The sequence below is a fragment of the Myripristis murdjan genome, chromosome 24 (assembly GCF_902150065.1).
Source record: "Myripristis murdjan chromosome 24, fMyrMur1.1, whole genome shotgun sequence".
Lineage (NCBI taxonomy): Eukaryota > Metazoa > Chordata > Actinopteri > Holocentriformes > Holocentridae > Myripristis > Myripristis murdjan.
Genome location: NC_044003.1, coordinates 3,422,565 through 3,447,315, shown reverse-complemented (window position 1 = coordinate 3,447,315; position 24,751 = coordinate 3,422,565). Strand labels below are relative to the sequence as shown.

General features: G+C 44.3%; 1 protein-coding gene across 1 annotated transcript in view; it reads left to right on the top strand.

Annotated features, from left to right (window-relative positions):
* The window catches only part of myt1la (myelin transcription factor 1-like, a), an 80,153-nt gene that overhangs the window by 31,428 nt on the left and 23,974 nt on the right, over positions 1 to 24,751 (top strand). Inside the window, exons 8-14 of the mRNA XM_030047179.1 lie at positions 535 to 1,022; positions 5,969 to 6,602; positions 7,269 to 7,705; positions 9,275 to 9,409; positions 14,574 to 14,664; positions 20,158 to 20,271; positions 23,275 to 23,495. Coding sequence (XP_029903039.1) covers positions 535 to 1,022; positions 5,969 to 6,602; positions 7,269 to 7,705; positions 9,275 to 9,409; positions 14,574 to 14,664; positions 20,158 to 20,271; positions 23,275 to 23,495 — 2,120 coding nt within the window. The remainder of the gene's footprint in view (positions 1 to 534; positions 1,023 to 5,968; positions 6,603 to 7,268; positions 7,706 to 9,274; positions 9,410 to 14,573; positions 14,665 to 20,157; positions 20,272 to 23,274; positions 23,496 to 24,751) is intronic.

Below are 24,751 nucleotides of genomic sequence, written 5' to 3'. Positions count from 1 at the left end.
ACTCAAAGAAAATACATGAGCATTCATAAATGTCCTTGGACCGTTTGCATTTATATCACACATGGAGAATTTCCCTCAGCAAACAGATTGTTTGTTTTCCAATTTTCCATCAAATTTCAGCAAAATATGTATACAGTGTTCCTCAGCTCTGGTTTGCAGAGGCTTTGGAGAACTTTCGGTTAATCAAGAGAAGATGTGGAGCAGCTTGTTGTGGTGTGTGTGTGTGTGTGTGTGTGTGTGTGCAGGCTAACCATGCTACTGTTAACATGAACACGCTGTTTTGTTAGGGGGAAATTTTAAAAAATATGTTGTTTTAATTTTGGTCTTTGGTTTTGTGATCGTCATGAAAAAAGAAAAAAAAATGTCCAAAAATTTGTGACATAAAAATCACTGGAACAGGTACAACCAGGCTGAGGCTTGTCTCTGTTTGTTTTAATGAAAATGAGGAGTTTAGTGAGGCCTGAGCGCCAGGTGAGCTGCACACCTGCACACCTGTCCCTGCCTCCTGACCGTCTCCTGTCCGTCTCCTCACAGTGTCTACGGCTGCCCGCTCGCCAAGAAGAGGAAAGCTCTGGAGAAACAACCGCTGGAGCCCACCGCCAAGAGGAGGCCCTTCCTCGCCTCCTCCCCCGAGGAGGAGGAGCACGCCGGCGTCTACCCCGGCTACGAGGCCGACGCCATGGAGGTGGGAGAGGAGGGGAAGGAGCAGGGGGAGGTGGAGGAGGAGGTAGAGGAGGAGGAAGACGGGGAGGTTGAGGACGAGGAGGGCTTCTCCGAGGACAACGAGGAGCCGGGTGAGGAGGAGGAAGAGGAGGAGGAGGAGGAGGAAGAGGAGGTGGAGATGGAGAGGGAGGAGGCGGCGGAGGGAAACGAGCGAACGGAAGAAGAAGAGGAGGTGGAGGACGGCGAGGAGGAGGAGGAAGAGGAGGAGCAGGAGGACGAGGGAGACGAAGACGAGCAAGAGGAAGAGGAGGAGGAGGAGGAAGAGGAGGAGGAAGAGGAGGAGCAGAATCCTGTGCAAGGTGAGCTTCAATATTAACCCCTTAAACTCTTAAATTTCCCCTTAAGGGGCTTCAGAGAAAACAAACCAGGTTCTAGCAAAGGTATTTCTTCTTCTACTGAGGGAAAATTTAACACCTTGAACTCAGATTTTGCCTCAAGTAGCTTCAAATTTATAAAAAATAAAATCCATAGTAGCACAGAGTAGCTCGTCCATGTTGAAGCTCCATCACACTGAGGGAAATATTCAACATGGCTGCAGAATCACATCACACAGAAAAGATCTGCATGTCTGGGATCTTTGGAAACCTCAGCATCTAATCTAGAATTTAAAATGAAGTGCATCTCTATTAACGAAACCCACTGACAGGACGAGCAGGATTTAAGGAATTAAAGGAGATCTGCTCATGTTTTCATGCATTCCGGCGGCGTTTTGGCGATGAAGTGTTGTAGGAATCAAACCAAACTGGACGAATCAAAGCACAACGTGTCTTTTAATTTGCATCACTTTCTGGTCCGCCGACGCTGCTGTGGGCTGGAGGCTCATTAGGAAACAACATGTCGATAGGCGGGAAGCTCTGCAGTTTTGCGCGACATGTCTTCTGTTTGTAAACGGCCTGTCAAACAGTCCAGCTGATAAATAAATCCATCAACTGGGTCGCGAGGGACTTCTGTGGGTAATTAACAAGGACAGCGAGCCACAGTCTAGATACATGCCAAGCAATTAATCAATGAAAAGTCCCATCGGGCTTCGTGTTATCGCGCTCTCCACGCCCCTCGGTGTTTTGGGGTTCTTCGGGTAAATCCAAACATGCAGCTGCAAGGTTGTGAAAGGATGTTTTTTTTTTCCATCAACGTGCAAAAATGATCTTTTGAGATGCTTGAGCAGAGCGGGTCCAGGGAGAAAGGCGCTTATCTTATCGAAGCTGCGAAAGGCTTGTCTCCTTATTTTTCACCTTAAATAAAATTTCTGTAAAGATAAGAGTATGTTATCAAGAAAAGGGAGCTCCAAAGTGCCACTGGAAATAGCATTTCAAAGACAAAGTGTCTTCGCCCGAGTCGTGTGGTGAAGACACACGACTTTTTGTTTTGCTCCTTAAGTAAAATTCCCTTAAAGATCCTGTGTTCCCGAGTGGGGCTCAGTACCGATCTTAGATACTTTTATGGCACCAACCAAATCGCCTCAATACTATAGAGTTTTAAAAAATGCCACGGTACCAAAATCTGCTACTGAATGCCACCAAATTTCAACGCCTAAGTGGTAAATCCCATCAGCATCATTGAGCCAATGAGCAGGCAGCGTGCCTGTATTAAGATCGAATAATGCTGGTGATCATCCTTATAATATTACACATCGTAGAGACATGCAGGAAAAACAGTTTGCTCCACTCTGAGACGTTAGCAAATTGATTTTGTAAGGAGATTTAATTGAAAAAAAGTAGAGTTCAGGTGTACAGGTGTCGACCCGGCCCAACGCCTGGGGGCCTTTCTGCCCCGGGTCAGCCCTGCCAAAGTGACCCAAAGACCCGTTCTGCATGCTTTACTGTCCTCTCATGTGCTAAACATCTTTTTGAGCTGCTTTTTTGCCGTTTGACCGTGCTGACTGGACACAGCCTTGCAGAGGTTTCTAATAAACCAGCGGTGCTCAAATCCGGTCCTCGAGGTCTGGAGGACTGCAGGTTTTCTCTGTGAAATCACCCTGAAGCCCACCCAGCAGCAGCAGCAGCAGCTCGGCCAGTGCAATCAGCTGCTGGGTGGCATATTTAAGATCAGAAAAGACAAGATTAGGTCATCATTTTTGTTAAAACACATCACAGTAAATCACAGCACGGTAATAAAAGCACAAGCTGCAGAGTGCAGAAAGGGACGCGCTTCCACTGTGATTCTGGTTACCAGTTCAGCAGAGTCATTTCATTTGGTTGCTGTAGCTCCTCTACAGCGCCTCCCGAGGGCAGATTGATGAATTCTTCAAAGAGGAGATGAACACGATCAGACACAATTTGTCCAACTTTTTGTTTCACCTGCAGTTTATATTTACACTCCAACTATCTCTGCTCTTTCCCAATAATTTTACTGTCCATGTTTATAATGCTGGACAGTTTATCAGGCTTCCCAAACCACATACACGCATTAAAAGTTAAAACACTCTCAACAAGACTTCTGTAACAAAGTCCCTAAAATGTCTTTGCTCATATTGTATGAATCCAGTTTCCTGATTAGAAACAATCGTCGCTTTGCTTTAAAAAAAAAAAAAATGTATTGTGTGTTGGCTGTGAAACTTAAAGTGCCGTCAACAAAGGTTCATCAGGATTTGAACTCCTCCACTGCTTCAGCAGGCTGATCGTTAATCAGAACAGGTGTAAAATAATGGCAGGCGTTGTGGTGAGTCATAATAACCAGCTCCTCAGTCTCACGTTGCTTAATAAAGTGGGCCTCTGTCTCAATACGGTGGAGACTAACGTCAACAAGCAGACTGAGTACCGCTGTGATAACCCCTCTATGGAAATTAAAGCCCAAACCTGCGATAGGTCTCAGCGCGAGAAGCCAGCGAGGCCCCGGCCAGTCGGGTCGACGGGAGAACCGAGTGTTTCGTGTCGTCCAATCTTAGTGTGTCTGGCCAGGTGGGGTGATACACCACTTATAGTGTCCCGGGGAGGACTGATTTGGTCGCCCCGAGGTGGAGATGCTCAAATATTTTTGTATCACGATCTCCTGGGTTGACATACATTAGCTGATGGACCTCGTTAAGTTCAGATTTTGTCCCAGGGACCCAAACAGGAACAATATGACGCAGCGAGCTGTATGTCTGTGCGCTGTATGTGGGCAGGCGGTGACTCACTCTCACACTGTACATTCTGTAATTAGGGTAATTTCTACCAAATATCACCCACTTTTACTGGAACATCTTAAAGGTTCCTGAAGGCCGGCGTGAGGCCGCGGGGTCGGGGTGTCTCGGCGTGTGGGCTGGTTTGGGGTCGTCAGGAAGAAACCGGAGTTTGTAGAGGAGTGCAGGGGTTCTCTCAACATTTTCTTACTCTAACTTTTACCAGATTTTTTTTTTAATCCAACCGAATTTCATCCCAGGGATCAAGCCTCAAGATTCAATCCTCCTGACGGTGCACTCGCATATAATTGCCATTAAAAATAGAAGGAGTTCAAACCAACGAAAATAAATAAACCTATAAAAACAAGATATAAACAACATGATGAAAACGGTCCAAGTTATTAGCAGCTGGGATATTGACAGAGACAGTTTTAGCAGCTGAAAATTTTTTTAAAATATTGCTCTTCAGTGATATCGGTGCATTGCATTGATCCTCTGTTGTAGTAACAGAGGCAGTGTGTGTGCATGAAGCTGCAGTCAGAATGTGAGAACATCTGCGCCCTGATCCTCATATCTGAGACCTTCTGCTGTTTAAAACCCCTGGTTCCTATTCTGATCTTATGAGGATAACCTCCATCAACTTTTAAAAATGCAACTGAATTTAAACTTTACTGAGGACCTTTTGGAAGCTGCTCAGGGATCCCACTGTGAGGAGGTCCACACTGCAGAGAACATCTGTCCTAACAATCTTAAAATCGTATTATTCCTAAAATCTTCCAGTTGTGGTGAGATGATTTCTCTTTTTTTTCCACTGCTGATCAACTTGTTTCCAGAGTTTCCTTGAATCAAGAATCATTTTCTTGAGTCTAGTGTTTTTTTACCTTGATTGAAGATGAGACAAAATGACTTGTTAAGATGGTGTTTTATTTTGCGGCTACTTTTGTATTGAAGGTTCCTGCAGCTGATCGTCTGGGGCCGATATTTGTTGGCCATTTTTGCAATTTTCCTTTCCTTTACTATTGCATAAACTAGTTTTCTGTGCACCTTCTGAGGTTTTGATGATAAAAACTAGTAAATATATTTAATAATTCATTCATTCATTCACTCATTAATTAATATATCAGTACTTGTTCTGGGAACCAATTCCTGAAACCAGTGAAACAGCACTGGAAACAAGTGGGAATATCTCATCTCACAGGCAGATTTTTTTTTCTTTCTTTCTTTCTTTTTTTTTTTTTTTAAAGAGAAACAAGATTTGGACGCTCAAGATGAAGCTAAGTGACTTGTTAAGATGGAGATTTTTGTTTTGTGCAGTGCACTGAGATAAAATGTCTAACCAAACAGGGCGGTAATTGGTGTGGTAGTGCAGGTGCAGCAGCTGTAATGCAGAGACGTTGGAGGAGGACACGTATTGATGTCCGGTCTTGGTTTGCGTGACCAGTCCGGGTCTCCAGGAGGAACTAATAAGAGATGCTGAGCTGCTGGTGGACCAGATGCTGTCTGCCCTCCCTCCCGTCGGCGTTTCCCTCGATCCCCCCGTGTCCTCAATCGCTTCTGACAGCGCCTTCGCGAATAATCGGGAGAGGAGCTCTGCTGAGTTATTAACTCCCCCCCTCCTCCTCGTCTCGGCGGACGTGTCACATGCGCTCTGCCTCAGCTTCTCCTCCTGAGGATATTTATGGCTCCCGAATCGGAGCACCTCATACGCCTCCCTTTCATTTCCCTGCTCTCATTCGCCGTCGCTGTCCCCAAAATCAACAGCGAGGCTGAGCAGGGAGAGCAGCCCTGTTCTCCATAGCTCTGGGTTGTGTGTTTTTTGTGAGTAAACAGTGGATCCTAATTGGGTGGGTTGCAGCTAATGTATTCAGGAATATATGAGAGGAAAACGGGTTCATTAGCATCGCTGAGATTATTAGAGGCTGCTCGAGTTTCATTTCCTTTTCATCTGCAGGATTTTGATTGTATAAATGAATAGACAGTTGAATTATCTACAAAATGAATCCATTACACGTCTTGTGCTCTACTCTTTTTTGAGAGCAATTACCTGCTGCTTATGTAGTTTATCGTGCAAAATACTCCAGCAAGTTGTGCTGATTGGTGGAAAAAAAAATAGCTGAGAGATTTTTTTCATTTCTTTCACAACAGTAGAGAACCGCTACAAAAACGGTGGACAATCAAAGCTCATTCCGATTCAGAAGAACGACAACAACAATAACAGCTGCGGCGGCGGCGGCGGCACCGGAGAGGAGTACGAGAACTACGACGAGCTGGTCGCCAAGTCGCTGCTCAACCTGGGCAAGATCGCCGAAGACGCCGCCTACCAGGCCATGACCGAGTCCGAGATGAACAGCAACTCGTCCAACAGCGCCGGCGAGGACGAAGACGAGGACGACGACGAGGGCAGCGAGCAGGGCGACAGGAAGGGCGAGCTGAGCGTGGACCTGGACAGCGACGTGGTGAGGGAGACGGTGGACTCCCTGAAGCTCCTGGCGCAGGGCCACGGCACCATGCTGCCCGACGACGGCTACCCGGACGGCGGCGTGGTGGACGACGGCCACGCCAACGGCCGGCCCGGCCTCGGGGTCAGGTGTCAGGGGGAGGAGAGCGAGGAGGAGGTGTGCCTCAGCAGCCTGGAGTGTCTGAGGAACCAGTGCTTCGATCTGGCCAGGAAGCTGAGCGAGACGCAGCCGTCGGATCGGCAAGGCCAGCCCGCCCTCCACCACCTCCTGCAGATGCCGAACGAGCAGCAGGCGTTGCTGCAGGCGCATCACATGACCAGGTACGAGACCTCTGACCACTTCATGTTTCCACACTTCACCTCAGCACTGCGATAAAGAGGGATTTATGACACAATACAAGAGGAGGGACGGCACCCTCTTTCTGTTTTGTGCCATAAAGCAATCAGCAAACAGAGCTAAAGCTTTCAGACCCCAACAAGTCAACACATTTTGAGATATGACTGTAAATTGTTAATGTTTTATGGCACAAAACAGGAAGAGGGACACCACCCTCTTCCTGTTTTGTGCCATAAAGCAATCAGCAAACAGAGCTAAAGCTTTCAGACCCCAACAAGTCAACACATTTTGAGATATGACTGTAAATTGTTAATGTTTTATGGCACAAAACAGGAAGAGGGACAGCACCCTCTTCCTGTTTTGTGCCATAAAGCAATCAGCAAACAGAGCTAAAGCTTTCAGACACCAACAAGTCAACACATTTTGAGATATGACTGTAAATTGTTAATGTTTTATGGCACAAAACAGGAAGAGGGACAGCACCCTCTTCCTGTTTTGTGCCATAAAGCAATCAGCAAACAGAGCTAAAGCTGAGAAGTTGGTATTGTGCAGTGACATTACCCTGCTTCATATGTCTTGTTGCTGTGCACCCTCGGCTGCTTTTGTCTGTAAGTCCTGAGTAGAAACTGAGCCGATGTGTGACCACGCAGGTACGAGAGCTGCCAGCAGGGCCAGCCGGACGAGCCCCGCCCCCTGGAGCGAAACTACTCCGACATGGTGAACCTGATGAAGCTGGAGGAGCAGCTGAGCCCGGCGTCCAGAGGCTACCCGCCCAGCTGCAGCCAGGAGGGCGACGAGGACACCACGTCGGTGGCCTCCGACCGCTCCGACGAGGCCTTCGACATGACCAAGGGCAACCTGTCGCTGCTGGAGAAGGCCATCGCGCTCGAGTCGGAGAGGGCCAAGGTCATGAGGGACCGCATGGCGTCCGAGCACACGGCGGCGCGCCGGGAGAACCACCACCACCATCACCACCACCACCACCACCGCGGCCACGGCGAGCACAGCCCGAGGCAGAGCAGCGCCGCCGAGGAGCGCAAGTCCAAGATGCACCACGACGGGTCCAAGAGGGCGTACTACCCGAAAGGTAGGCGGGAAACGACCCCCCCCGCTCGCCTCCCCTGTTCAGATGACTTCCTGCTTTCTGTTCAGGCAGGAAGTGACCCGTCCAAACCGCGACAGAAAAAACAGCATGACACACAGTTACCTCAAAGTGCAAGCAGACATTTGAATCAGTGCTTTGATTTAGGTTTCATTTAATAAGGTTTGATTTATTTATTTATATGTTAATTTATTTCAAGTCAAGGTTTTATTTATATGGCACATTTAAAAACAACAGCTGACATAAAGACCAAGACTAAAATGGAAAACACATGGAAGAGGCAGAAAGATTTGGCTTAGGGTAAATCAATCAATCAAGCAAATTGTATTTATGTATGTATGGCCAGATACGTTTGTCTTTATAGTGTCTATGTCTGAGAGGTTTGATAGCTGCAGGTCCTGGTCAGTGAGGAGGAGCAACATGTCCGCCTGGCTCAGGAAACCATGTAACTGCGTTTTCTTTGAGTGATTTTTTTATCTTGTTCTTCACTCCAGCTGAAATTTCTGTGGTCATTCACAGCTCGAGTGAGTTTGACGACCCTCAGGCTCCGCAAACCTGTTCAAACCCGCCGTGTAAATTCAAAATGCGACAGCAGCCGGCCCGTTTGCGCGTGCAGGGCGGACGCGGCGCTCGCAGATGCTGGCTTTTCCTCTGACAGCAGCTTATGTTGTTAAAATAGGCCGGCGCGGGGACATCAGACGGCCGGCTTGTCAGCCATGAGTAATGGCGATCTGCACGGCCCGTTAGGAGAGCAAATCTCATCGGTGAGATCTGCGGCCTATTTCCTAAAAACCCAGGCAGACTCGTGGCCGCCGCCGCAGTGCGTGCAGCCAGCAGCTTCCCAGACGGCTTCCTCCAGCCAGAGCTGGAAACCTGAAGCAGTAGGCGACCGAACCACAACGGGAAAACCGAGATCTGTCATACCAGAAAAACACCCAGACACACCCTTACCTCAACACAAAGAGACGTTTGAATCAGTGGGGTTTATTTAATTGGGTTTTTATTCATTTATTTGTTTATTTATGTCAAGTGACTTTTATTTCTGTAGCCCATTTAAAGACAACAGCAGTCGAGCCAAAGAGCTGTAACAGTCGCTGCAGAAGGGTTTTAGACACAAATCCACATGATTAAAGCAGGAATACATAAAAGCCAAGACTAAAATGGAACACACACTGAGGAGGGGAAAAGAGGTAAAATCAAAATATTTTTACATGAATATTTTTCCACAAAATTTCAGAGTAATTTTCCCTTTTTTTTGTAATTTCCATTTTTTTTCACTAGGATGTCGATGGTCTGTTTTTGTCAGGTTTCATTCCGTCATTTCATTCATGTTTTCTAATGTTCCAGTATCATATTTTTATTGTTTTGCTCATTTGCTAAGAAACTCAGAAAAAGGCTTTAGGATCATGAGATGATGAAGTCGCCTCGTCCCTGACAGATCTCAGGTTTCTCCTTCAAACTGGGTTCACAGTGAAATCAGGGTGTGTTTGTTCACAGGGTGTTTATTAAAGGTCGCCTCGTTAACGTTTCGGTTTGCTGTTCCGTTTGTTCCAGATTCCTCCAGAGGGGAGAAGAAGGAGAGCAAGTGTCCGACGCCGGGCTGTGACGGGACGGGTCACGTGACGGGTCTGTACCCCCACCACCGGAGCCTGTCCGGGTGTCCTCACAAAGACCGGGTCCCGCCTGAGAGTAGGTCGCCCCGCCCGCTCGCCGCCGCCACTGTCATGCCGCCGCCTCATACTGCCCACACATCCAGCTGAACACAACAAATTATCAACCTTCTCCACCTTCAGATTGTCCAGATTACAGGTTAATTAATTACAGATTAATTTCTTGACATCAAACTGCAGATTTAGCCTCTAAGATCACCTTTTCTAAGCTGACTCAAAGCAACTGAATCAAAACTTTTAGATTTGCACAGAAAACAATTTTATTTGCATTTTAATCTAATAATTAAATTTAATTAATTTTATTTTACTTGCCAGAAAACATTTTACCATTAAAGTGTCGATGCTCCCAAATCTATTTTTTGTTTGCAAACCTGTTCTGTTTGACTGCGTGATAAAGAAAGAAAATACAGGCCACAGACATGAAGCACATCATCACGTCACTCACTTCAAGCAAACATCCAGAAACAAGCAGATTAGCACCGGATACAGGCGGGATTATCTCGTCAGACTGGCAGATTATTTTTGCTTGTGAAGACTCAGCAGCTGCTCAGCTGGATGTCGGTGCAGCAGCGCGGCGTCATGCATCACACCTGCATGAGCCTGCCTGTCTGTCTGCCTGCCTGTCTGTCTGTCTGCCTGCCTGTCTGCCTGCCTGTCTGTCTGTCTGTCTGTCTGTCTGTCTGCCTGCCTGTTTGTCTGTCTGTCTGTCTGTCTGCCTGCCTGCCTGCTTGTCTGCCTGTCTGTCTGTCTGCCTGCCTGCCTGTCTGTCTGTCTGCCTGTCTGTGTTGCAGTGAGGAGGTTTTACAGTGAATCTCAGCTCAGAGTGTTTTGTGTTTGACTCGGTTCGAGCAGCGAAGTTGGAAGTCAGAATTTCCAAGATTAAAGTTGATTAAATTCAAGTAAATTTTCAAGAAAAAACTCCACACATGCTCCACATTGTGCTGCCTTTTTTCTCTCTTTTTTTTTTTTGTAAATTTCTGAATTAATCTTGGAAATTATGAGATTTTTTTCAGAATATCACCCCTCCCTCCCCAGGCTCTGTAATTTTTTTTTTCTGATTCATTGAGATCTTTATTTCGAACATAAACAGCAGTGAATCAAACAAAAAACAAAAATAATAATCAATACTAAATAAAGGTAAATAAGAAAACAAAGGTCCAAAATAAAGTAAAATAAAGAAAAATAAAATAAAATAAGATGCATCTGTCATCATTAACATGCTCGAAAAGGAGTAGGACGAAGTAAAACTTATTTAATCCTACCCCCTAATCTCTATTTCATTATAATTTCTGTTTCTTTATAATCAGTCAGAAAATAATTTGTTCATCTGTAATTTCTGCACAAAAACACAAAATGTAAAAAAATTCTCTCCCACTCTCCCCTCAGCAGCCCTAATATGCCGTCATATAGATCAGCAGGTGTAGCCGTGTCTTCAGTTTTGACTTTATACATTTATAAACTGGATTTTGACAGTCACAGTGTGAGACTGAACATGTTTCCCTCAGATTACGGCTTAGGCCATTTTTTTAATCCAACTGTAACTCTGAAACTTTTCATACAATTTACCACAATGTCACTTTGTGGCAACAGAGCAAAAAGAGCATTAAACCTTTTGTTTGTTTGTTTGTTTGTTTGGCTAGTTTTTTATGTTTATTTTTTCTGTTTTGTTTTTTTTTTTGTTTCCAGTTCAGTTTCGGTTGCCAGACTGGGTTTGCTGGTTTCACTTCAGTTTTGACCAAAGTGACAAAGACCAAACCTAAAGGCATTTCCTCTGTGTTTTATTTTATTGTACTTAGTTTTGTAAGAACACAGTTATCGTTTCAGTTAGTTAGGTTCTTTTTTTTTATAAAGTCTAGTTTTAATTTTTGTTTCGTTTAAACTAACTAAACTCACGTCACTTCACTTATTAACAAACTTCACTTTTTTCACACCTGGTTTTAGTTTTTAGTTTTGTTTTAGTGAACTTAAAAAACTTTGGCCAGACCTGCGGATGTATTTTACTGTATGTTTCTTTTCTTTTTTTCTGATCACAAAGTGTGTGTGTGTGTGTGTGTGTGTGTGTGTGTGTGTGTGTGTGTTTCCTCCTTTGCTTTTATTTTCCTCCTCTTCTCTCGTTTCTGTGTTTCTGATGCAAAGCTTAGAGCACGACAGAGCTTCTCTCTGTTTTATCCAAACCACCTGCATGCACACACACACACACACACACACACACACACACACACACACACACACACACACACTATATAAATAAGCATACAGCAGCAGGGCTGAGGTGAACATGTTAAACAGAAAGTATGAAAGTATGTGCAAAATAACAGAAATCCTTACCGAGGCAAAGAAAGAGCGAAATAAAAAGAATAAGAAGTAACAGGCAGTTTGAAAAAGTGGAAGTGGATATAAAAATATAATTATGCGTGCAGCAAGTCAAATCAGGTTTATTTGTCAGGCACATTTTGTTCAGGTGCTTTCATGAAGGTTTCCTCCTTCATCGTGATTGGTTGGTGGTTTTTAAATAATATCAGCAAACGTACAGGAATGAGAGGAAAATATGAGCAAATTTACATGCAACATGAGCAAAACATGCATTATTGTATACTGTTTTATTTTACTAAAGCAGCTTCCAGTGTGAACTCACCTCACAGATTTCAGGGACAAAACACTCAGTTTGTGCTGTGTTGGTGGATCGGGGTTGGAGTGCATGCGTGGCTCTGCATGGCCGCCTGCAGGGGGCAGCATGTCGAGCCTCTGCCGTCAGACCTGCTGGCTCGTCCGGGACTCACCGAGCGCCGTGGAAAGATCACCGAGTCTGGGGACCTAAAAAAATACAGAAAGGAAAGGAAAAGGAAATACAGATAGGATTAAGAACAGGAAGTGGTCTGATGGAGGGCAGTTTGGGTGTGGAGGTTTTAGACCCCATTCAGTTCTCCAACAGACAGTTTGTCTTTTTATCCAAGTTTCAAGTCTCAAAATGCTAATAAATAAGACACTAAGCTAACAGTTGACTTCTGAGTAGGGGTGTAACATCACACGTATTCGTATCAAACTTTCAGTTCGGTACACATCACAAACCAAAATAATGTTGTCAGTGCCAATTTTTAAAAATGTTCTCTGTGGCGCTCATGGATTTATAGAGAGCGAGCCGCTGTCCCAGGACAAGGCAGCCAAACCGACGTAACAGGCAGCGAGCTGTCTGCCCCCCCGACCCCAAAGAAAACACTGCAGGGAGAGGAGAGGGATGCTGAGTTTAGCTAAGCTAAGCTACGCTAAGATAGCTGGTTGCAATACGGCTGGTAATGCCTTCACCACCCGAGAGATAGACGGTCCAGTAAGCTGCAGGTCTGGTGTTTGGAGCCGCTTCGGTGATGGCGGACTTCAAACACGACGAATCATTTACGCCGACGACACCCCGCTGTGCCAAGAGGTCCAAAACAAGCAGCAACACACACACACACACACACACACACACACACACACACACTGCAAACGGTCAGCGCAGCATTTCTGCAGCCAATCAGCTGATTCAAACAGGGCCAAAGAAATCACCGCGGCAACCGGGACGTTTCCAGCGTCGGATATGAGAGGCGACTCTGTGGTGGGAAACCCTGAGCGTGGCTGAGCTCCAGTACACTGTTCCCACTGTTCCCACTGTTCCCAGTTCAGCCAGAGCCTCAGAAACTACAGGCCAAACAGAGAACCAGCTGCTCTGACACACAGCTAGCTCACTGTAACGGCACATCACCGTCACTGCCGCAGTCATCATCGTCTTCATCATCATCAAATAGATCTGACTTTATGATGTTAGTGTTCGTAAGGAGCCGTCAGTGTTTTTGTTTTATCTGCCGCTCAGAGGATGGCTCAGGAGCGCCATCACTGTTCACACTAAAAACAGATCATAACCTGCTTCATTACTTTTGAATGAATTAAATTTTTAACGTACCAAATTATGACTCCTCTGTTGAATTGAACTGAGCGGTTACACCCCTACCTCTGAGGCCTGTTCCCAGCTCAGGACGTTATTCAACCAAAACCTGAGGCTAACCTGAACCAAACTGCTGCTAAGCCAAAGCGCTACCTAACCTTTTCAAATGACCAGCAGCTTCTCCGCCACATGCGCTCTGTGTGTGTGTGTGTGTGTGTGTGTGTGCGTGTGTGTGTGTGTGTGTTAGGGTGGCCATTTCCACAACACCAAAAAGGAGGACACTTTGGGGGGTGTTGATGCGGGCCCGGGGTGGAGGGGTTGGGGGAGGTCGAGTCAGGTCCACCAGTGTTAATTTCATCGGCTATTTTCAATTTAGTTTTAGTCGTAGTCTAGTGTCAAATGCCCTTTTTACTTTTAGTCATATTTAGTCAACTTGAATTCTTTTTTGTTTAGTCACATTTTAGTCGACGAAAAGTCTTGGCATTTTAGTCTAGTTTTAGTCGAAGAAAATCCAAAGTATTTTAGTCTAGTTTTAGTCAATATTCTTTTTTAGTCTTTGACCTGCATCATGTTGGCTTTTTTTTAATTTAACAATATTTTAAATTATTATTTTAAAAATGTAAATTACTTATCAAACAGACCTAACAATTCAGCTACCAATGAATGAGCAGTAGTATGCGTGTGATAACATGGATTGAAAAATAAGCCGAAGTGATACCTCTTCTCTGAATAGACAAGCTAAGCCAGTGTGCTGCTGTTAGCCAGTGACTTCAGACTTCAGACAGCGCCACACACACGCACACACACACACACACACACACACACACACGCACTCCGGCATGAGCACACAGCAGCGCAGGAGGAGAAAAACTAACGCGCATCCAATTAATGCACTTTCTGGATTGTAATTTAAAAGTCTGTGACGAAAAATATGACTGATATCGATGTACAGTCCTGGCCAGCGTTGCATTCAAGTGCAACTCCAAAAAGGAGGATAAATAAGCGTCCGGCTTGAGGCTGCGCCGGACGCCGGACAAGGCATTTAAATTCCGGACTGTCCGGCCTAAATCCGGACGTATGGCCACCCTAGTGTGTGTGTGTGTGTGTGTGTGTGGGACCCGGTGTTCGTTCCACCGCCCGCCGTGAGTCCGTCCTGCAGGTTTAAACTCTGCATGCCTGTTTCCTGTTTCCTGTTCCGGTATAACTCTTCCTCTTCTGCTGCTAACCCTCGCTGTCTCTCTCACCTCTTCCTGTCTGTCCCAAGTTCTTGCCATGTATGAAAATGTGTTAAAGTGCCCGACGCCCGGCTGCTCTGGACGCGGTCATGTCAATAGCAACAGGAACTCGCATCGCAGGTGAGTGAGCGGCCGCCGGGCTGCGGCAGGTGTGACGCAGGTGTGACGCAGCGAACACACTGAGGGCAGAACATGTGAATGTGATGCAGGGATGATTTCTTATAGTTTGTGCGATAAGTCAGGCCCACCATGCAGGAGGCACTGATGGAATTTGATTATGAAAAACAAATCGGCTGTGAAAGGTGGAATATCGTGGAATTTGTAGAAAATGTTGATGCAGTTTATTAAAAAAAAGCGATTTTATCCTACCATTATAAGGGTTTATTTTTTTTTCACGGTGACTGAGCTGAAAGAACAGGAAAAAACCTTTTTGGTGTTTAGACTCTCAACAGTGCACACATTAGAGCTACTGAAGCCAGTGCAGTGTTGTGTTACCAATTCCTGGATATTCACTCAGTTTTAAATGCTTTCTAATTGAATTATTGAAATTTAATTGAATCCACTACATGATGAGACATTTTGTCTGTGGAGGCGCTCGGCCCCCCAGGTCCTGGTTCTCCACGTGGAGCCGAATCGAGGGCGACTGGGCTTGTTTGTGGATGAGAAGGAAAACGTCTTTGAGAATCCACTAACAAGGCCAGCTGCCCTCGATCCAACTCTATGTGGATGATTAGACTCTCTCTGATGATAAAATGCACTTAAATCATAAAATACAGAAAAGAGTGGATCAAAAAACTAGAAGAATTTAAAAAGGAAAATGGCTCTATTTATGTCACAGTGAAGGGAAAAGCTAAATGTACCTGCTGGGTGTGTGTTGGGTGTTGCGGCTTCCCAGTTTGGAGAGCTCCATGTTTGGAGTTTGGTTTGGGTCCACTGCACTTCCTGTTTTGAGTGTGTGTGTGTGTGTGTGTGTGTGTAAATCGTCACTCTGCAGAGACAGAACTTTAAAAAACGAGCTGTCAGACGTGTTTCCTCTGTAGAATAAAACTCGCGGTAAAACCCGATGTCCCTCCTGCCGCTGTAGCTCCGCCTCCGTCTATCTGACCTGTCTGTCTACCTGCTGCTGTAGCTCCGCCCCCCTAATGCCTGTCTGTTTACAGAGGCAGGACGTCCGTCTCCAGTTCAAAGCACAGCTGCCTCCAGTCTGGACCCGGTTTCAAGCCGTCTGCTTTGTTTATTTCTAATGAATAGATTGTTTAATTATAAAGATCAGTTCTCGTATCAAATGACTCTGTTTTGTTGGCGGCAGCAGGAATAATTCTTTAATTTTAAGAGTTGCCTCCTGTAAACAGGTGTGACATTTCTGCTCAGAGTTTTAGCTGATCCAGGCCGAGCTGTGGAGCAGCAGCAGATGGCTGATGGTGGAAATGAGGCCAACAGGGGGCGCTCTGGGCATCAGTTCTGGTGTCTCCCCCAGGAATTGCTGGAGGGAAATTCTTCTGTCTCTTGTTCCCCAACAAGGAGCTGGAATATTAGGTAGTGTTAGATTCAGCAGAAAATGCAGATTGTTTTTGGTAAATAATATTTGTATGTTCGGTTTAAATTTCGGGCGTGAATAATCGCGAAGAACTGGGAATTATTATCGATATCTATGGTTTCTCCGGTCTGTCTCTGCCGAGCTGAGCTCTGTGCGTAATGACGTCATCGAAACCCGGCAGAGCGTCCCGTCGCCATGTTTACCGTATTAAACTGTATGTAAGCGCAAGAGCAACTTCTCCGCCTTCAGGAACAGTTGGAATTTTCGATCGGTCAAACTTTACGGTAGTTACGATATTTACAATCTGACATGCGCATTTCTGTCAGCGACGACACGTTCGGACTAGAGTGCCTTTAGAGAGAAATGGCAACAACTCCGTTCACTCCAACGGTTCAGTTTTTTCACAGCAATGGCGGCGTAAGGAGACCCCTCTCTACAGGCACTCTAGTTCGGGCTTAAAGGGTTTTAACCGACAAGATTATTCGGTTACAGTTCAAACAGTCAACAACCGGTCAAACGGCCACCGGTTAGCATCCCTAACTGGGACTGTTTGGAAGTTTTCAGAGTTTTGCTGTGGACAGACAACAATCCAGACTTTATGTAATCACCACCGTGGACAGAGACAGAGAGTCTGACACAATCTCAGCGGCCTTCAGCTTCTCCTCCCATTGAAACATTCAGAGGCTTCCCATTGAAACAGGACGTGGCTTCACACAAACATCCTTCACAACTGTGAAGCTGAGGATGTCGGCGCTGAAGATGCACTGGTTTACCAGACGCAGAAGCTGCATTTTCATGTAAAAATGACAGAAATGTAGTTCATTCTTTGTCACTTCTTGTTGAACGGGCGGAGAATTGGATTGTGTGAGAATTGGAGAGACTGACCAGCAGAGGAGGAGGTGATGATGTCACTGTGGACGGAGGAGAAAAAAAAATGGCCCTTTAATATTTTAATATTTTTACATTAAAGTGAGCTCGTTGAGCCGAAGTGAATTTTCACCCGAAACATTTTCTGCAGAACTCGGAGTTTCAGACGCAGGTTCAGCTCAGTTCAGACGCTCAGCTCCAGCTGCTGGAGCACACACACACACACACACTGAAGCACACACACACACACACATGCACACATACAATCTTACAGTACTTGCACTCACACATCCTCGCACATACACTGTCAAATCACAGACACACACACACACGCACACACATGCATGCACACACAGCCATGCAGGAACACACGTACATAGTCTCACATGCACACGCACACACACACACACACACACACACTTTCTCAATCTCTCTCTGCCTCACACACACACACACACACACACACACACACACACATACACACACACACACAGATGCACACACATCCCCACTAGTACACACCCACCCACCACACACACACACACATGCAGACACTAACAAATTAGCTCACAGACAGAGGCACATGTGTGCTGGCAGGCTCACACACACACACACACACACACACACACACACACACACACACCCCAGCCTGGCTGCAGGCTGTGTTGTTATGTAGCACAGCTCCGCTGGGAGAGGAAACAAAGCGCTAGCTAGCTTAGCTCCTGTTAGCTTCCAGCACACTGCTTTGGTGTCTGGCCGTCGTCATGGAAACGCCGCCATGGCAGCAGCAGCCACCGCGTCGGCCTGTCACACTCTGCCGTCGTGCTGCACAGTGTGTGTGTGTGTGTGTGTGTGTGTGTGTGTGTTGGTCATATCAATATTTCATTGCTCCTGTGTGTGTGAGAAACAATTAGGGATGGCTGTGGGCGAGCGAGAGGGAGAGAGAGAGAGTTTCAGTCTGAAAGTGTGAGTGGCTTCACGCTCCTCGTCAGGAACGAGCCGAGCTCAGCGAGTCGGTTAAAAAAAAACAAAAAAACAACGACAACAACAACATTTTGATGGTGATCTGTGATTCTACTGACAGTTTTTCATTTTTGCTTTGTAATTTTCATAATTTCATAATTTCCTCATAAAAACGAAGGTGATGTTGTGTTTGGAGTCTCACCTGTCCACGTCTCACCTGCATTAACCCTTTAACACCTGGACCGACGTCACTGAAGCTAAAAACATGGGAACAAAGGCAGTGAGCAGCGAACCAACACACAACCCGAGACAAGATCATCAAACACATGAGCTGCACATCTGCTAAAGAAAGAAAGAAAGAAAGAAAGAAAGAAGGAAAGAAAATGACCTGAATGAAATGAGAATTGAAAAAACAAGAGAGAGATAAGAGGCGAGAAAATTATAAGAAACTATTAGAAATTATTATATATTTAAAATTGATTTTACAAGATTTTTTTTTTTTTTTTTTTTTGCTTTTCAGGTCATGCTTGTTTTTTTTTTCCTTTTTTAAAGGTCATTTCCATGTTTATTTTTGGTTTTTGTTTTGTTTTTTTCTTCTTTTTTTTATAATTTTTGAGTCATTTTCTTTTAACTTTTATTGATTTCTTGCTTTTGTTTGGGCCAAGTTAAGTTGCTCATTGCCTTTCTCCACGTTTTTGATATTGAATGAAAATGAATCTGCGCCTGTGATTTTGATTGTGTATTGTGACTTTGGAAATGTTCACATTAATGTGTTGAGCCTCAGTAAAGAGCTCAGAGAGCCGTCAGTGTGGGGGAATGTCCCTTTAAAAGTAACTTTATGGCACTTTAGCACCACTAAAAATAGAAGCCCTTGTCATGCCCTGTGTGCACACTCCGGTGTGTGAGTGTGTGTGTGTGTGTGTGTTTGTGTGTGTGTGTGTGTGTGTGTGTGTGTTGTAATGAACTCTGCAAGGTCAGAACACGACTGGCAGACTGACTCTACAGGGAAAACTTCCAGCGTCTTCAGCCTGTGGGAGAAAAAAACAACTTTTTAATAAAAAACAACAAATAAAATCAGCCGTCAAACAGTCCCACAGCGACGGAGGCAGAGACTGGAGATTACAGCTCAACGAGATTCTAATTTTCAGATTATTTTATTATTATCAAACGATCAGGATAAATTCTGATGCTTATCTGAAAAAATAAGAATGCTGCTTTTCTATTGCTCGACTCCACTCGACTCAACTCGATTTACTTTTCTGGATTTTATTTTTCGTATCGACTCAGCTCGCTTCAAACCTCGGCTGAGGCAGCACCAAAAGAAGTACCAGTACCAACTTTCACTTTCACTTTTAATGGAGCTAGGCTAATTATTCCCATAGACTTCAAGTCTTTATGCTAAGCTAACAGGAGATGCTACCCATAGGAACTGAACCACTGGACGAACAGGGGAGAAAAGAAAGAAAAGGGGATTTTGCCCAAAAATGTTGGAGTATAACTTTAAGTTGTTTTTCCACTGCACGGTACGGCTCAACTCACCTTTTTGGGGGGGTTTTCCATCGGGGTTCCCGGTACCTGATACTTTTTTTTTTTTGGTACAGGCTCCATCCAGGTTCCAAGCGAAACCGAGCAGATACTAAAATTAAATCCATAGAAGTAAATCAGGCTGATGGTTTACATCAGTATTTATCATGACTGTTTTGTTGGTGCAGAAATAATAATGATAAAAAAAGTCCTTGAATCTGAAAATGACGATATCATCTTTCAGATTTCAGCTGTAATCTCCAATGGCTGCCTGTTTGATGGCTGATTTTGTTTTTTATACAAAGGAAAAGGGGGATTTTGCCCAAAATGTTGGAGTATTCCTTTAAGTAACTGAATAATAGGACTGACAAACACACTACCAGCTACAAGCTACCACAAAAAAGTAATCTGAATACTCTCAACGTGTTACCCCCAACCCTGCAGGTCAGTTCATCAGTCAGTTTGACATCATGTCAGTGAACTAGGCAGTAAGTGAACCAGGCAGTAAGTGAACCAGTCGTTCAGTTTTTCAGTGGTAATGTAAACCAGGTCATATTAAATCTATAATTCATTGTGAACTGCTGTTATTGACAGATAAGCCATTCTGTTTCATTCACAGCCAGTTTTAGCTGCTCTCAGGCCAGATGCTCTGTGTGTGTGTGTGTGTGTGTGTGTGTAAAGTGTCTAACCAGGCCGTGTGCCCCCCCTCCTCCCCTCCTCAGTCTGTCCGGCTGTCCCATCGCTGCGGCAGAGAAGATGGCGAAGGTCCACGAGAAGAGAGACCCGACTGACAGCAGCAGCAGCAAGACCAATCAGGCGTCAGATCGCGTCCTCAGGTACCACCCCCTTCCGGCCCCGCCCCTTCCGGCCCCGCCCCCCTCAGGTTAGGGATTCAGGTTAGAGCGAGATGCGAGCCCGGCTCAGAGACTGTGATCTGGTCCAGTCTGAGGCGATCAGCACGATGCAGTTTGATCGGTTAGGAGAACTGATCAATAACACGCTGATCATCTATGGAAAGAGCTGATGATGATGATGATGATGATGATGATGATGAGAGATTAAGATCAGAAATCAACACAGAAATTAATGTTTAAGTATTTTTATTCCCCTGCTTTTGGTGGAGTATTTTAGTTGATTCGATATGATTTCCAGGGTTAGTGCTTTTGTTGCAAATTTTATTTTATTTTATTGTATTTTATTTTGCTGTGTTTTATATATTATCTTATATTGTATTATTTTATTTCATTGTTTTATTTTATTTTAATTTATTCTATTTGATTTTATTATTTGATTTTACTAATTTATCTTATTTTTATTGTTATTCCATTTAGATGAGTCTGGTGTCTGCCTAACCACCTTGCCACTGTAATTATCCAGACAGGTCTCTCTTGAGAATGAGACCCCGTGTCACAGGAAGATTAACTCTAGAAATAAAGTTAAGTGAGTAAAAAAGGAAAAAAAAGGAATAAAAAAAAAAAAAAAAACATGAGCAGCATTCACTGGCACAAGAATTTCCCTCAGGATTAACTGTCTTATCTTATCTTATCTTATGATGGTCTAAGTTCTGTTTTAGAGGCTTTTCCATTCGGGTAAGAATAAAACTCTGGAGCAAACACTTGGATTTTTTGTGGAATTTCATGGCAATGCAAAAATATCGGCTCTCACACACCATGCATCTCTCCGGCGCTCGTCAGGGTTAGGGTTAGATGACGTTACGTTCATCAGTGTTACGTGAGAGCAGAGTGCATCTAACAGCAGATCCACTGGCCGCTGCGCTTTTAAACGCCACAGATCCACTTCAGGGGAGAAAATAATTTGCTGAACTTCATCCTTCATCATTTGTCCATCATTTGCAGGTTAAACTGCTGTAGCATCTCATTTGCTCCGGTGTCCGTTAAGGCCTGAAACACTGCAGCTGTTCTGTCTGCACACCGACTGCGTGTGTGTGTGTGTGTGTGTGTGTGTGTTGTCAGTTATAATCTGTCTGTCTTCGTCTGTCTGCTTGTTTCTGTCAGCAGCAGCAGAGTCCGAGACTAATTTCCCCTCGAGGGACAATGAAGTTTATCTAATTAATAAGGCAGCATCTAATAATCATGCAAAGATATATCTGTGTGTGTATTGTGGATAAATTTGTATATGAACATAACAAGTCTTTTGTATGTTTTTCCATCTTTTTTCCATGTACAGCGTGTATGGTCTTGTGACGACTGGCTAATGCAAATTCGTCTTCATTTACTAATATTTTCTCATCTGTTATGTATTTTATATTTGTTCCTGTTTTCATGGATTTTGTGCACTTTAATGTTGTATATTATTTAATGCATTTTCTTGCATTCGTGCTGCTATTAATCTCTTCATCGTGCTCACCTGCTCATTTTCATTCCCGTAATTCATGCATCTCCTTTTAATATATTCTGCTGCAGTAATTGTGGTGTGTTCGGCTGCATAAACTCATTTGCTCCATTCATATTTACATTCTGCTTCTCTTCTCTGTTTGCAGAAAAGACCCTGTGGCCAGGCTTATGATAAAACTCCTGTCTGTAAAATAGAAACTGAAATCACAGCACAGATTGTCATGAAAAACCTTGATACAAACACGAATAACACAGTCTGATGAACTGTGGGATGCTCAATGGTGCTGTAAAGCTGACAGCATGGAAACCCAATAGTCCTTTCCTGCCTGACTGACTCTCAAGCCAAATGTTAAGCTACTTAAGCTTGCACTTCTGTGTGTCTCTTAAATCAAGGATGCCAAATGGTGCAATGAAATCACAAGCATATAAATCTCACTTTTTTCCTGTCCTGTCTGGTAGTCCAGTGTGCTTTCTGAAACACCTTTAGGTTCAGTGTTCAGTCAGTTCAGTTATAATGGGGATGTCAAATGGTATACTGAAAACAGTAGATAAATCAGGGATGTCAAATGGTGGAGCAAAATCACAAACATATAAACCCCATCTGCTTCCAATCCCTTGTTATTAGGTAAGACAGTAGGCTTCATCAAACTGTTTTTGCCCTATTTGCAGCCAGTTCAGTTACACTGAGGATGCTAAATGGTGCACTGAAAACCATGGATTTTTTAAATAAAGAATATCAACTGGTGTAGCAAAGTCTCTAACATAGAAACACAGTCTACCACTTCTTGCTGATTGTCTCTCAGGCTTTAGGAAACAGATTTAGTTTCTATTTACATACGTTGTGTAAATCATGGATGCTAAATGGTGCAATGAAATAACAGAGATATAAATCCCACCTTTGCTGTCTGGAAGTCCAATATGCTTTCTGAGACACCTATAGATCCAGTGTTCAACCAGTTCCATGATATTACCCATGTCAAATGTTGCATAGAAAACCGCAGGTTAATGAGGGATGCCAAATGGTGGAGCAAAATCAGAAATATATAAATCCCACCTTCATCCTATCCTGTGTTGTCAGGTATGTCAGGCAATACGTTTTGTCAAACATTTTCTTGCCATATTTGCAAGCAGTTCTGTTACACTGGGGATGCTAAATGGTGCACTGAAACCACAGATTTCTTAAATAGGGGATAACAAATGGTATAGCAAAGTCACCAACATTTAAACATAGTCTGCCGCTTCTTGCTGATTGTCTTTCAGACTTTAGAAAACAGATTTAGTTTGTGTTTACATACATTATGTAAATCAGGGATGCTGAATGGTGCAGTGGAGTCAGCTGCTCCCAAACATGCCTCACCTCTCGTCCCAGGTTTTCTTCTGAGCCGGTGCGTTCAGTCAGGCAGCTTGAGCTCTCACTGCTGTACATTTAGAGAGGGATTCCAAATGGCGCATTGAAAGCAGCTGTTACTCCGGGTTGTCTTCCAGGCCGATGTGTTTCGTCAAGCAGCTGGAGATTCCTCAGTACGGCTACAAGAACAACGTTCCCACCAGCACGCCGCGCTCCAACCTGGCCAAGGAGCTGGAGAAATACTCCAAGACCAGCTACGAGTACGGCGGCTACGACGGCCAGCACGGCGTCTACGGCAAGAGAGGCCCGGCCACCAAGTCGCACCACACACGGGACACCTCCCCGAAGGGATACGACGGTATGCAAAAGAAGCACACACCTCAAAACAGATTTACCACAGCAGTTCCTGGTTGTGTAAACTCGTTAACCTTTTACCTCGATCTAATTTTAAACCTGATCTTAACTTTTAAATCTGCAGTCATTGAATCCCGTCGGGGCACCAGGGTCATTTTTAGCTTCAAGATTTCAATTTAGCTTATTTTATTTGTTTATTTGATAGGGACAGAGCACATTAATGAACACCATTTTAAAAACATAAGATGTAAAAATGCCTAAGTTAGCAAGAATGCTAATTTATATCCATCGTCCCTAGGCACGTCACAAAAACCACAAGCAATCTAAGTAACAATATACAAATACAGATCTACAGCTACACAAACAGGATTTCAGATTTCAGTTTAAGTTTAGTCTTAGTTTTCAAGATACATTTACAGTTTTAGTTTTTATTTTCTGAAAAGGACTAGTTGTTGTTTATGGTTCATTTTATTTCAGTTTTAGTTTTTTACTGTAAGTATATTGTATTTATAAGTATATTTTATATGTGTTTACTTAGTAATATACTCTTGTTTAGCCATTTTTTTCTAGGAATGAAAATGTTTCTTTACCAACCCATTTAGTTTTCGTGATACGTTATGTCTGTGGCATTAACGCTGCGCTGCACATGAAGCTGCCGTGTTCATTTGGTTTGACTGATGCTGCGTTCACGTCACCTGGGAGGAAGCAGAGCAGAGCAGGATGACGTTGATGTTTTTAACTCGCTGGAACGGCCACATCAGGAGTTACGTACATTTGTGAGATGCAGAAACAAACCCCATGTTTCATAAATAGAGTAGAATGGATCACTTTCATTCTGGTGACCTCGGGCTGCTGGAACCGGGGGAGTCGCTGCCACGTTTGCGCCCCGTCTTGACACACCGATTCAATTTATGTCACCAAGTGGGAGAAATCAGAGCTTACAGAGAGTTCCCACGTGTCCTACTTACAGTTATCACCGATATGCACATTTTCCCCCAGTCAGCAGGTTGTATTTATGGTAAATCCGACATGACATGAACGCAGCATCATGCGAGCGTGAACGTCACATTTTGTTGTTCAGGTGTTTTCACAATCGCAAAACTTCATCAGCGAATCAAAGTTGCATGAACATTCCTGTTGTGATAGTCCAGTCGACACTAATCGATAACTAAAGCGGCTGATTTTCCCGGCAGCGTGTTAGATCCTGCAGCAGAGTACAAACAGGTAGCCTGCAGCAGTGTGGATGCATTTGGTGATCAT